At 37.0% G+C, this 14,081-nt stretch overlaps 1 protein-coding gene across 2 annotated transcripts in view; it reads right to left on the bottom strand.

Moving 5' to 3' along the window:
- The window catches only part of LOC149197565 (methylthioribose kinase-like), a 71,708-nt gene that overhangs the window by 49,033 nt on the left and 8,594 nt on the right, over positions 1–14,081 (bottom strand). For both annotated transcript variants that reach the window (XM_089405895.1, XM_089405896.1), the window contains 3 exons: positions 8,611–8,920; positions 8,245–8,419; positions 7,884–8,085 (listed from right to left, as the gene is read on the bottom strand). In XM_089405895.1, coding sequence (XP_089262021.1) covers positions 7,884–8,085; positions 8,245–8,419; positions 8,611–8,920 — 687 coding nt within the window. The remainder of the gene's footprint in view (positions 1–7,883; positions 8,086–8,244; positions 8,420–8,610; positions 8,921–14,081) is intronic.

Here is a 14,081-nt window from a genome sequence, read left to right on the forward strand (position 1 = left end):
ACGATTTTCGGTGAATTTTACGATTTTGCCACGATTTTTTCATTTGAAAAAAATCGTCGATTTTATTGGTCGATAAATTGTGCTCCCAAAAAAATCGCAATTAGGTGATAAAATCGCAATGTTTACAACATTGGTCATGATTTAATCTCACATTGGGCCCACTTAAATCACTTAAGTGACCAAAAATTATAAAGTCACACTCACTTTATAAAAAGTCACTTTTCAGTCATTAATTAAAATGATACACTTCTCAAGTGAAATGTGCACGGTCACTTCTACATGCTAGGCACCACCAATGCAAAAGTACCTTCGAGCTACCAAAAACTGACAGTTTGCAGCATTTATGACATAGTTGTATCTAGTGTAATAGTGGTAATTGAAGTTACTGATTCTCTAGAAACTCATTTGAAAAAAATTGTCGATTTTATCGGTCAATGAAATCGTCCTCCTGAAAAAATTGCGATTAGGTGATAAAATTGCGATGTTTGCAACACTGGTCATGACTTAATGTCACATTGGACCCACTTAAATCACTTAAGTAACCCAACTTTATAAAGTCACACTCACTTTATAAAAAGTCACTTTTTAGTCACTAATCAAAATGATACACTTCTCAACTTTATAAAGTGTCTAGGGAGTGAAATGTGCACAGTCACTTCAAATAGTATTCAAAACCGGCCCAGCTAACCGGTTATCGGTCTAACCGACCGGTTAGCAGGCCCATTGGTTGAAACCGGTCAAAAAACCTAGTCAGACACCCTGTTTGGCCAAAAATTGGAGCTAACCGGTCCTAACCGGCTGGTTTAGGACTAAACCAGCCGGTTTATTGCCAAGGCAAGTATAACCCCCACAAAATGCATTTTTGTGAGTTTTGAAGCTATTTTGAGGGAAATTTGGGGTTGTTTTCCTCCAAAAATAGTTCCTCCAAGAAAAACATGCCTACCCTCTCATTTTCCTGACACATTTCAACCCTAACAATGTTGGCAATTAATGGTAATGTTAAATTCTTAAAGTAAAAGTGACATTTCCTTTAATTTTCATTTTCATCCTTTTACTTAAATTTTTAACATTACCATGAAATGACTCAGGTTGTTTGAGACTGGTTTTGACCTCATTCGATTTCATATGGAGAAACTAGAATTTTAGATTTCACTCAAAATTCAACAAACTTAATGGTTTTCAGGATTTCATGGTTTGGGGGTAAACAATAAAAGCAATCGGAGGTCCAAATGATGAGCAAAACTCCTGATCTAGATCCCATTGTGTTGGACGATATTGATCCAACATCAGAATGGGTGGAGGAGACTGAAGAACCTGTGTTTGAGGTTGATTTTGATATTGACTTGGCTTTAGCGGGGGATGAAGCAGATTATGTGGTGGCATCAAAACCAAGATCAGTAGCGGCATCAAGGAAAGGCAAAGAACCAATGGAAGGCACTAGTCATGCAGGTCGACAAACTCGTGCTTCCATTAGGTCCACTTCTATTGTTATTGGTGACATTGGTACTGAGTTTGCAGATCAAGCTGAGGCATCCTCAGACTCTGAACCAAATGATGTCTATGTAGCTCCTGATGATGATCTTGTGGCTTGTAGTGGTGATGAACTTGATGATTGATCATGTGTACACTGTAGACTTGTAGTAGGCCAATGGCCTCATAGCTTGCAGCATTGTTTTTGGACTTTATAGGCCATTTAGAGCCTCATTGCTTATGTATTTTGTTATTTTGTCGATGATATGTATTGCACTCGATGTCATTTTGATATATTCACCTTCACATGGTATATAAATGAGCAAACTTTGCATATTTTGTCTCTATTGGCTTGGAATCATGGTTTTAAATCTTAAAAATAGTTTTATTTCATTAAAAAATAATTATTTAATGTATTTTTCTAAAACCGGTTCGTTTAGACCAAACCAGTCCCCGTTAGACTAGTTCCGGTTGGTAACCGGTTCATTAGGTGGACCGGTCCAATCACCGGTTCCGGTTTTAAAAACTATGCTTCTACATGGTAGGCACCACCAATGCAGAAGTACCTTCGAGGTACCAAAAACTGATAGTTTGTAGCATTTATGAAATAGTTGTATCTAGTGTAATAGTGGTAATCAGTCTTTCAAAGTTATTGATTCTACATAAATTCTCGTTCTGATATATATATATATATATATATATATATATATATATATTCTCATTCTGATTAGTTTTATCTTATAACCATTTGCAATCTCCATAAAAGGGACATGTTCTATTGTATATTGAATGTGGAATACCTTCTTAAAGTTCCTCTCATTCATTCTTGATCGTTTATCATTTGTGCATCATATAGTTGATATTTCTTATACCTTTTAGCTTTCACTTTCTGGTTATTACTAATAAGTCTCTTTGGCTTTAACTTTCTCCTATGTTTCACTTGCAGAAACACCCATATTTTTCAGATACTCCATGACGTTCAGAATTTGTGTCAAGAAACCTTTTGTGAGCCAGCTTTAACAAGAAAGAAACTACACCCTAATCATGAACAAGGTTTGATTACCAAATCCTGATTTGATTACCTTGTCAATGGAGTGTGAGATATAGTGTGACATAACAACTTAAATTATGAGAAAAGGTACAGCAAGTAAAATTCTACAATAAACAATAAAGAAAGGGAAACCTGATGGAAATGCCAATCCTTGGGTGTTTCCATACATATGGCAGCATTTTGAAAAAAAAAACACCCATAAATATTTTTAAAACAAAAAAGCAAAAGTACACCCCAAACATTAGGGTCGTATTATAATTTTATTTATAATATTGATAAGTTGCATATGATGGATTACTTTTGGGCCTTGAATAAATTCACTGTTGGACACCTAATCCGCTAAGAGTTATGGTGTGGAAGCTGAACAATCAAAGGAAGTCCAAGAGACCTCGGAAGATGAATCCAAGAGTCACTCCAATGTATTATAAATGTATATCATGTTAATAATATAATGTATTCAATGTTTTATCCTTCATATCTTCTGTCTTCTCCATGTGTGTCTAACATGGTATCAGAGCAGGGGTACTCTTGCCCTGCCCAAATTTGAGCCATTGGTTTTTGTGGTCTTTTTGTGCATGTCAGGCCTGCAGCTCTACCCATTCTCCCTAAATAACAAAAAAAATGGGCATTCTCCTTCATATTCGGATCTGTCACCCTTCTCTACACCTCATTATAACCTGTTAGTGAGCAAAGCGACAGTTATTTCTAAGATTTTGAGTTGCATCACCAGAACTCTCTGTTGCAATTGCGCACTTGTTGATTGCTCAGCCAAAGTCAAAGTTTTACCTAAATTCCTATGAAACCCACAACACAACATTGATTAAAATTGGAGGCATTATTACACATTGAACGTCGTGTTGGTTTGGTATGTGAGATTTTGGGGCATTTCTCTGCCCTGTAGCTCCTTTATCGCGTTAAGTCTACCGCTTGCTACAAAGCCCAATCGATTTCAAATATGTAATGCTCTCCCTGATGTCTATGCCTGACATGTCGCCCCTGCGTTGCCTCATCCAGTGGTTTGGTTACAGTCTGCGTAACAGCATATTCTTTGGGCTTTGTTATCATCGTCAAATCTCTTAAAGCAAAGGACATCGATGTTGATATAACGAAAGAGAAGTTGCTTTGTAGTTTTTTAAGAATTTGAATACACAACTTCGTCTGTAAAAACCATTTTCTTCTTTCTTCATATTAATGGCATGCAGAAAGTTCACCTCCTCATCGTTATGGACCAGTTGGATCTGACTAGAGAAAGGGAAGTTGACTGCCTCGTCAAACTGCTATGAACCGAAGTTGACCCAAATTCTGGCTGTTCACGTGTTGTCGAATTGTAGGTTCGTGGTGCTTTACATTCAACGGTTTATGTGTATTTTGGCTAGGAGTCGTGAATTTGAATGCTTGACTCCACCATTCGCTTTGCCCACGAGTCACAAGCCCGAGAGAGATTGTTCTCATTCATGTTTTACCATATTGAGATTTCCCTTATCAACATCACAAATTGCAATGGCACTAGTAAATTTTGACTCTATAGTTTACGAGTAGTGTTGGTTAGCAAAGGAGAGTTTCTGCAAGGTCGACCAGTTGCAGGAAGCCCTCTTGTATTTAGACAAGTTGACAGAAATTGAATTGAGCAGGGAGGAGCATGTAGCTATCAAGATTCAAGCAGCTTCTAGAAGCCACTTGGCAAGGAAAGAATTATGTGCTCTGAAAGGTGTAGTGAAGTTGCAAGCAGTGGTTTGTGGCTACTGCGTAAGGCATCGAGCAAGGATATTGTTACAATGCATGTAGACTCTCGTCAAGCTACAAGCCCGAGTTCGCGCGAGACAAATCCTCATACACAATCCATCCATGAGAATTGAAGTTGAAAAGCCCCTGGCTCGTCCTCCCATGTAACATTACACATTGGATATGTGTTTGCATGACAACAATGATCTCTACCATCCCAAGTTCAAAAAGGAAACCACCTTTTGGCCTAGTGGCCTTTCTCCACCCTGCATGATTTCTTTTGAATAGAAATGTGGTCGTTTCATGGATTCAAATTGTTTAATTATTTTTTGATAATATGTGGCAGTCGTATTTCATTGTTGGCCTATTGTCAACCCAAATTCATGTTTATCTTTTACTTTGGTCTGCTCTTTGGTCTCTGCCTATTATAAGTTACCGACAACGACAGTGTTAGTTGATGTAACAGTTGGGAAGTTGTTTCAAGATTTGCTACTCTAGGCAGCAACCTGTTGCAGATTGGTTCTGAGAGCATTAACCATTGCTTCATTATACTCAAGCTACAATCAACAAAGAGGGGCAGAGAGAAGCAGATTTCTTAAACTTCTCTTGTGTTCACTGCAAGGATACAAGTCCTCAGTTATCTAATTAGGATGAAGGCATTGATTCACAGTTGAGAAGATTTCTTCATTTTTGGGCGCAAGAGTAGTTTTGATGATTTTATTTGAACTTGAGAAAATGGCTCTAATTTGTGATGTATTAGATTTATTAAATACCTTGATACAGTCCACTATCAATGGGATAGCAAAAATTACATAAGCATCATTCTGAACTTGTTTTTGTTCATAACAATCCTTTATTTCAGGTTGAGATAGACTCCCATCAGCAACAAGAAATTGTAGATGCAGTACCCATTTCAGGAGAAGTTTTGTATAAAGATGCAGGAATTATGGTTTCACTTCCCAAGCCCATCATCAGACCTTGGGAAGAGCTTGTTAGCAACCAAAACAGAACTGGTCTTGGATATGACAAGGATGTGTCCTTTCATATTCCAGATTACTCAAAGCCCATCCAGTTCCATAGTGTTGGGTTTCTTCATGACAGTTCACCTTCAGTTGTTCCAGATTCTGCTCCTCTTCCACAGCAACCACAACAGATTGTTAAATGCCAACATTGTGACAGAGTTGGCCATATGAAAGATCATTGTTTTGATCTTCATCCATGTGAGCACTGTCATAAAACCACTCATTCTTCAAACAGATGCTTCAAAAACAAGCCTCCTGCAAGAACAAAGATTCACCTTGGATGGATCGCTTCTTGGCAATGGGTTTCAACATCCAAGAAGATATTTCAATCATATGTCAGAATTTCTTCCAAAGTATTGAAAAGTCTTGTAGTTGAGTTTTCTCCATCATCTCACCTTGTCTCTGACAAGGGGGGAAGTGATGGTCATCTACAAGCTTCAAAGCCACATCAAGCGAGCCTGAGCCACAACCTGCCATACCAGATTCAAAGTTGTAGCCAGAGACAGAGATGCCCTTGAGCATGCCTTTGGTTGGTGGTCAACCTTAAACCATCTATGTGGGGTTGAGACCTCCCTTTTCAGGTTGAGCTTCTCCCTCTTCAAAGAATTGGGGACACTTCCTCTAGCAGAAGACTTCAGCTTCTTGCCAGTTCTGGAAGAGTTCCAGGAATTGCATTAAGCATTCCAGAGTTGGTGGTCATCCTTAAACCATTGCAGGTTGTAGACCTCCCTTTTCCAGGTTGAAGGTCTCCCTCTCCAAAGCATTAGGGACACTTCCTCTAGCAGAAGATTTCAGCTTCTTGCCAGATTTGGAAGAGTTTCGGGACTAAGCATTCCAGTGTTGTTGGTGGTCATCCTTAAACCACCCCCTTATACCAACATTTCAGAGAGCACATTCAGCGCAGTGCTGCCATGCATTTTTACTCATTTTTGTATTACATCTCTCTTCTTGGACTCACACATACCCCTTCGGATTAAGGGGGGAATGTTGGACACCTAATCCGCTAAGGGTTATGGTGTGGAAATTGAACAATCAAAGGAAGTCCAAGAGTCACTCCAATGTATTATAAATGTATATCATGTGAAGAATATAATGTATTCAATGTTTTATCCTTCATATCATCTGTCTTCTCCATGTGTGTCTAAAATTCACTAAATTTTAAATCATTTTTTAAAGCAAAGCATGCATACTCCAGGGAGAGACCATTCCTTATATCATGAAACCTTCTGGCCCTCTGGCCCCTGATTCTCGTTTAGTTGCCGTTTCCCACTTCTCACTTCTAGTAACATGATCAACAACCAATCAAACCAAAATTAGAAGAAAAAAAAATCAACATGAAAATATTTAATGAGCCATGTGAGCATATCCTTAGGGTGGGGATGAGTTGAACTGGAAAAAAGAAAATATTAGAAAAATTTCAACAGGAAAATATTTAATGAGCCATATAAGCATATCCTTAGGGTCGGGATGAGTTGTACTAGAAAAAAATGTTCTTGCAACCACATGTGAAAACCATAGAGCTTTCCTATGAGATGAAATCAACACAGACATAAACCTTTTGCCAAAAATAAATGGTCATCTAAGAACTCTGAAATATCAAAAACTCTCAAACTATGACTAGTCTAAAAGCATCCCAGTGCTTGCTCCCAAATCTACTGAAAAACTTCATAAGTTAAGATGGTTGAACCTTCTTATTCAGAACCACACAAAACTAACCTTAGTTGTAGTACTTCTGAGTTCCACCCTTAGCTATCAGTTATTATGCTTCAAGTGACTTTCAAAATCAAAAGATCTTAATACTCACAAAAGGAGAGCAACAATAAGATAAAGCTCCTCAAGAAAGCAAGGAAGAAAGAAAAAGAAATGGCTCTAAGTTGTTGATTGCGTCTAATGGCATTTCCATTTGGGTAGTCAGACACGGGTTGCTTAATGTAAGCAAATGCTTTCATCAAACAAAATCACTCAAGTTTAGTGCTTTCATCAAACAAAATCACTCAAGTTTAGTACTACCATAGCATTTTCAACCTAATGGATTGAATTATCTTTACACTCATCTGTATGCTATCAACGTGATATGAGTCATTCCTTAAAAGAACCCAGTTGTATATCTGCTATGGAGTTATGTTTTCTCTTTATTATCTCTTTGGTTACCAAATCAAGAAAGGTTTCCTTGGCGTTCTGTTTCCTCTTTATTCTATCTCTGATTACTGAAATGATTCATCTAAATATATTTTGCAAGATACTGCAAACCTAGTGTGAGAGCATGTTACTATCAACCTCTTGTGTTCAGAGTATTAGTAGCACTTAGTTATTTACTGTTAGATGAATATGAAGTAGGATCTGAGCTATGTTAAGCATAAAACTGTGATTAATTAGAAAGATAAAAAAATTAGATCAACGAATTACTTGACAGTTTCAACCAACTCACGTTTGCAACTAATGGCATTTAGAATAGTATAGTGAGTTCCCTGTCTCTCCCCTCTCTTCAACTGTTAATTATTTGATTAGAAAACAAAATAAAAGCTTTATTGATTTCATTAAGAGACGCACAGATGAAAATGCTCACAACAAACAAGCTAATGCAAATATATATTAAGACGATAATGCCCTGCACTTGCCTGGCGTTGGTTCTCATAGTTTCCATGGCCATCTTGTGAGAAGAACGCAAGAATTAAATTGCCAATAAAAGCGCCTATATCAAAACCCATTGGGCCATAAAAGGCAAATTCTGGATCTATAACTTGAGTTGAACTGCTTGTTACCATAACTGATCCAGTATGTAAGTCTCCATGAATAAGTGCTTGTGTCTTCTCACAAAACCTATGGGCAAAAAGTGAATGAAACTCTTAATGATGCATCTAAAGTTTCGAAATCTCCCAAGTAAATTTAAAGCATTCTAGACAGAGAAGTTGGCTTTTCAAAGGCATAAACTCACAGGCAAATTCATATTTGAGTTCAGACTAAAATAGCAAACATTACTTCGATTTCAATTCAGCAACTTCCATCTTCAACTGATTATCCTCCCGTACAACCTTAGCATCTTCATCAAGATAAGGAGAAGTCCACTGGTTGTTTGGTGCTAACATATATGGGTCTGAAAATATGACCTGTTCAGTGAGCCTACACATCTCCACATTGCTACAGAATTGAGCAACTGAAAACAAAAGGCAATATATAAGCTGTTATTTACACATTAGCCACTGAAACTTGTGAATGTCCATTCCAACACCAACATAGTTTCTGAATAATCCATTCCATTACTTATTTAGAAGATGTAGCTTTGCTTTCTATGATGTAAAAGTGAAATATTTAATCACAACATTTGAAAGGGGGAATATAGCATACTTTCAGCCTTGTGCTCTGTTGTAGAAAGATATAAAAGGGATGTGTGGAAAAGTGTTTTGGCCATATAATCTGAAATATGCTCTGCCAAAAGTGGGTACTCAACACCAGCTATTAGACCTTTGCGCAGAATGATGTGTGGGGGTTCCAAGTAACGCATAGCAAATAAAGTCATGGCACGATCAAAGTAATAAACTTCTGGAACATGTTCTGGGCAAAATTTGCCATGCTCTTTCAAAGCTGTAACCTCAAAATATGCACGTTCCTTTGTCATCGACCATGACTCCCCTATATAGCGAATATATGGGACAGCCTTCACACCCAATAAAGAAAAGCAACTCATAAATCATATATTCACTCTTCATATACTTGTAGACATACATTTTTTGAAGCTATTACCAAGTGGCAAAATACATCAGGGAATTGATACTGACAGCGGGCCTGTTTACTGTTATGATAAAATTACTGCTATATATTACATCTGCATCCTGAGCAGTATAAATCAACAAAAAAAGCTACTAGAGCCAAAAACAATAAATACAGAATAAAATTCAGTAACTATAATAAATTTGCATCAGATTGCGATGAGTTCTCAAAGATGAAGCGTGACCAGTATACCAATAGCCTCCTGCAATTAGTCTTCCCTTATATACAAAAGAACAAAAATGTCCAGAACATTCTCCTGTCAAATATGAGTGATAAATAACAAGTGAAATTGCTTAAAATGACCAATGGGACTGAAATATACAGATGTGCTTCAACAATATTAAAGCATTCTTTCTTTTTATGTGCATTTTTATTACTCAAATTTCAACTTTTGGACATCCTGTCTTTTCTTGACAAAATTCATGTTGTTTTATTTTGTTCATTTCTGAGACAGACTGTTGAATAGATTATAGGCCCTAATTTCCTGAACAAAAACATAACCTTGGCAAAGTGAAATGACCAATTTCATATGTCAATTGGATCTAGCTTGGGTAGTTAAGAGGAGAACTTGTTATCCTCACCACCCAGGTTCAAATGTGACTTGTGGCATGCATTCTCTCCATGTGATTCATGATTACACTAAAAAGCTTAATAAGCCATCAGTCTTCAGCAGGTGGAATCCTAAAAGACATTTAAATTTACTGAAAGATATGAACGCTTGAAAATACTATCTGTAACAGCGCCTCACATCAAGATCCATCCCTTTATTTTTGAAGCATTCATCTCCAAAACGTTTATGCTATACTCTTATACATTATGCAGCTGTTCATTTTGCCTTGTGAAGTAGTGGGGTGCAGTCTCTGTGGGTACTGCATAGACAATGACTCACATCTTACTCTCTCGAATTTGCGAAATTGATCTATCATTAGTCTTAGATTCTAGGATATGTTTTATTGAAATTACTTGAGTGAGACAGTAATTTAGATATGCACTTACTGTGGACACTGAGTTTTGTCCATTCACTAGAAATTGCGGATAGTCATTACTACGTATAGGAATATGTGAAAAAGAATATTTATACAGAATCCGGAACCTTGAGAATGTTATTGCTTTGGATATAGGTTTGTATCTTTTATGGAATCAGACGAGAGCACAAGTCAACTTTGATATTGCAGCAACTATCTCGCAAGCAAAACAATTAAAGAGCAAATTTCTAAGAATTTTTTCCTTGAATAACTTTACACATTCCATGAATCAGGTTTCTTTTCCATTTATTAGATTTCCCTACTCCTGAAATAACATGGACATATTTAGATACTAAAGAAAATTATGGCTCTCATCTTTCAAATCATCAAAACTCAAAAAAGACAAGAAATTTAAAGGGAATAAACTGCTATTTGTATATATTCTTGACGTTAGTTTCACTGGAACCTGAATCTACAAGTTCTTGAGGAATTTATAGAGGAACAGAACAAACATTTGGTCAAAAGAGTGTAGATTTCCACAGTTGTTCATATTGAGATAAGTTTCCGGATAGCACTGTGTGTCGGATTTTAGATCCTATCCAAGGTTTCGGGTGGACACTCCACCCATCATTAAGGACAAGAGAATTGAATAATTACAAACGAGCACTTTGATGCCTTAAATAGAGGGAAGATTACCAATTAGCCATTAAAGAAATAATATTAAATTAATAACATAGCCATTAAGAGAATATGGTCAAAGGAAAGGAATTAGTCAAAGTGATTAAGTAACATTGCCGTTTAGAGAATATGGTCAAAGGAAAGGAATTAATAAAAGTGATTAAATAATAAAAGAAAAGAGAACAAAAAAGGAATTGAATGAATTAAACATTAAAATTGAATTAAATTAATTAAACATAAAAATATTAAAAGTAAAATATATAACGAGAAGAGAATTAGGGGAAAAAGATGAAAATTAAAGGGAGTAAGGGAGTTAGACTTTAATTAATTAATATATATTAGGATATATGAATGAGAAAATAAATAAGAATAAGAATATATTTCGAGAAGAAGGAGAGAGAAAATAGGCATAGGAATTTTTATACAAAGAATGGAGTAAAGAATACAAATAAATTTAATTTAAATATTATTAATTTAATTTAAGAATTAAAGAATTTAAGGGTAGAAAAAGGAAGGGTAATCGGAAAGGGAGATAGAGCATAAGCAAGGAGCATAGGAAAAAAAGGGAAGGGGGACCAGGAAAGAGGAAAAGGAGAGAACGGGGGGAAGGGGCAGACTACTAAGTGAGGTGGTGGATAAAGGCTTTCCAAGAATGACTTATTTTAAAATCATCTTCTTTGTTAAAGTTGTTGGAGTGTTTTTCTATTTCGAGAGCTTCTCTAATGATTTTGGAGTTGTAAAATGGGACAGAGGCAAGAATTCCGAATTGATTAAAGCAGATCAAATGTTTAGAATTAAAAGAGTGCTCAACAATGGCAAACTTCGAGAGGTGGAGATGATTGGTATCAGCAATATGCTCTTTAAGGCGAGCTGTGAAAGGACGACCAGTTTGGTCAATGTATGACTTTCCACACAAACAAGGAATCTGGTAAACACCTGAACTTAAGCTCTTAGCATGGGGTCAGACTTATCTTTGGCTGATCTGAACATCTGTTTCAAAGTTTTATGGAGTTTAAAAATGGTCTTAATGTTCTTTTTTAATAAAATTTTAGTGATGAGGTTGGTGATCCCTTTTATGTAAGGGAGAGAGACTTGGCCTTGAGGAGGAGAGGAGACAGGGAGACAAGAAATGGGATTAGAAACGGACTTAAAAGCTTATTAATCTGAGAAAAGGTATAGCCATTAGATATGAAAGCTTTGAACAGGTGGGCCTTTTCAGAGGGAAGAAATTGGGGAGCAGATATTTTAAGGGACCCGGTGATGAGGGTTACTGAAAGCCATTGAAATGCTTCATGGGTTGAAGCCCATAAAGCCCAAGACTGTCCCCAAAATCCAAAAAGGACATTGGTAGCTCAAGAGGAGCCTGTGACACGAGAAGGTGAAACAAAGACTGGAGATAATTTGCTACTGCAAAGGAGCCTAATATCGAGAAACAAAGCAAGCCCAGAAACTGACTGGAAGAAAAGGAGTGTCTTCTGAACGAGATGCAAGTGCAAAGAAAAAGTATGCAAGGTGATTGTTGCTGGAGGATCTAACAACAATCTGGTAAGTACAGAAAAGGTTCAAAAATTATGGCTTGCTTGCATGCCAAAATCAAATGCCTATAAAATTTCCTGGTTGACAAAGGATCGTGCCATGCTAGTCAATCAATCATGTTTGTTTGCTTTTAAAATTATTCCTTATGAAGACAACGTGTTATGTAACGTCATTACAATCGATGCATGTCATTTGCTGTTAGGAAAGCCCTGGTGATATGACCAGAAAGTGATTCATCATGGTCAAGAGAACACCTATGAAATACAGCAAGGTGGGAAGTAAAATCTTTTAAAACCTTAAAAAGAGGAATTAACTGTTGTTTCCAAAGAGGCAAACAATGTATATGCAATTAAAACTAAAAAAAATGTTGTTGGAGCTCATGTTGTATAGAAAAGAATTGTAGTCAGAAAGAAAATGAATAGTAGTGAGATTCAGTTTTTTGCAAGGGCCAGTGCCACAAAATCATAGGCAGGTGGGGGAGCACATTGAGCAAGGCAGAAATATGGGAATTGAGAAAGATAAGGTTAAGGAATGTACTCTTGAAAAGACTCCACATCATATGCAGCAACTTCACCAAGAAGTAGAAAATCATATCAGTGAAGGTAATGAAGATGCAGAAGCATTGGACAGTGCAGAATGGGTGTTACCCTACCATTCAGGTTATGGAGCTGTGTCAGTGTCAAGAAGTAGAGATGATAAGAGAAGAAAAGGACCGTATAGAAATTGGGAAGATGTTTGAACTTTGAAGAAGCAAATAATAATGCAGGTGAAAACAGAGAAGATGACAAAGCTGGTAACCAAAATGAAGCATTGGCAGATAAGGAGAAGATTGAAACAATGTCAAGAATGGCTTTGATTACATTTCATAGCGAGATGTTCGGAGTGAAGTGGACTATTGTTGAGAAATGGTTTGACAAATGAAGAAGCAAGTGATATGCCTAATGACTCTGAACCTGGAGGTTCAGAAATTTTTTCAAGGGGAGTGTGATGCAGGGGCTGTAGAGCATGACACCCATCCACATCTATTGAGAGATTTAGGGATCGTTGGGTCTATTCATAGTAAGGAACAAGGGGAGAACTTTGATGCCAAGTAGCATGAAGAGAAATGACAACAAAACCATGAAGCAGGAATCCAAAATGCTGTGTAGTGGGTCGTAAATATCCAAAGTGTAGCAGATTGGGTGTTAGCATTGTCACTCCAACTAGCAGTAGATTTTGGTCTTTAGATACATTTCAGTTAAGATATTTGGAATTTAACTGAACACAATCTCTCAGGGCTAGAGTGTCTCTATGCAACAGGGAGAGAAAGAGGGTGTGCCCAGAGGAGAGAGACATGCCTGTGGGCATTAATCATTGTCTGGAAGCCATGGATCTGGGCCTGTGTGCCAATTTAGATTAGTGAGAGAGAGCACTGGGAGAGACTTCTATTTATTAGTGTTTTTATAAGAGTTAAAAAGAGAAAAAAAGCATTCTTTGAGAGGCTGTCGTTAATGATAATTTCTCTGATTCTTAGAGATGACTAACTCATGAACAGGGTACCCTATATCCGTTTCCCAGCTGTAATTTATTGGAAGAGTTTTGTTTGCAGGATTGTAAGGTGTGGAACCAACGTCTTTTTTTATTTCATACACGTGTTTGAAGAATTAGATCTCGGATATGTGCAGATCTGTGCCTGTAGCAGCCAGAGGATTAGCACCCTTATGAAGTCAATTCCAGATTTCTGTAGTGAACAGTCAGAGTGACTGCATCGTGGGTACAATTCAAATTTTACTAATATGTTTTTCGTCAACAGCATTGAGCAAAGGAGGAAATATTATTGTTTCCGAAATTTAGGGTCCGAATATCAAAACATGATCATCTCAGATACAT

This window comes from Pinus tabuliformis, chromosome 2_2 (assembly GCF_031772625.1).
Source record: "Pinus tabuliformis cultivar Carrire ecotype Pingquan chromosome 2_2, CPIR1, whole genome shotgun sequence".
NCBI classification, from domain to species: Eukaryota; Viridiplantae; Streptophyta; class Pinopsida; order Pinales; family Pinaceae; genus Pinus; species Pinus tabuliformis.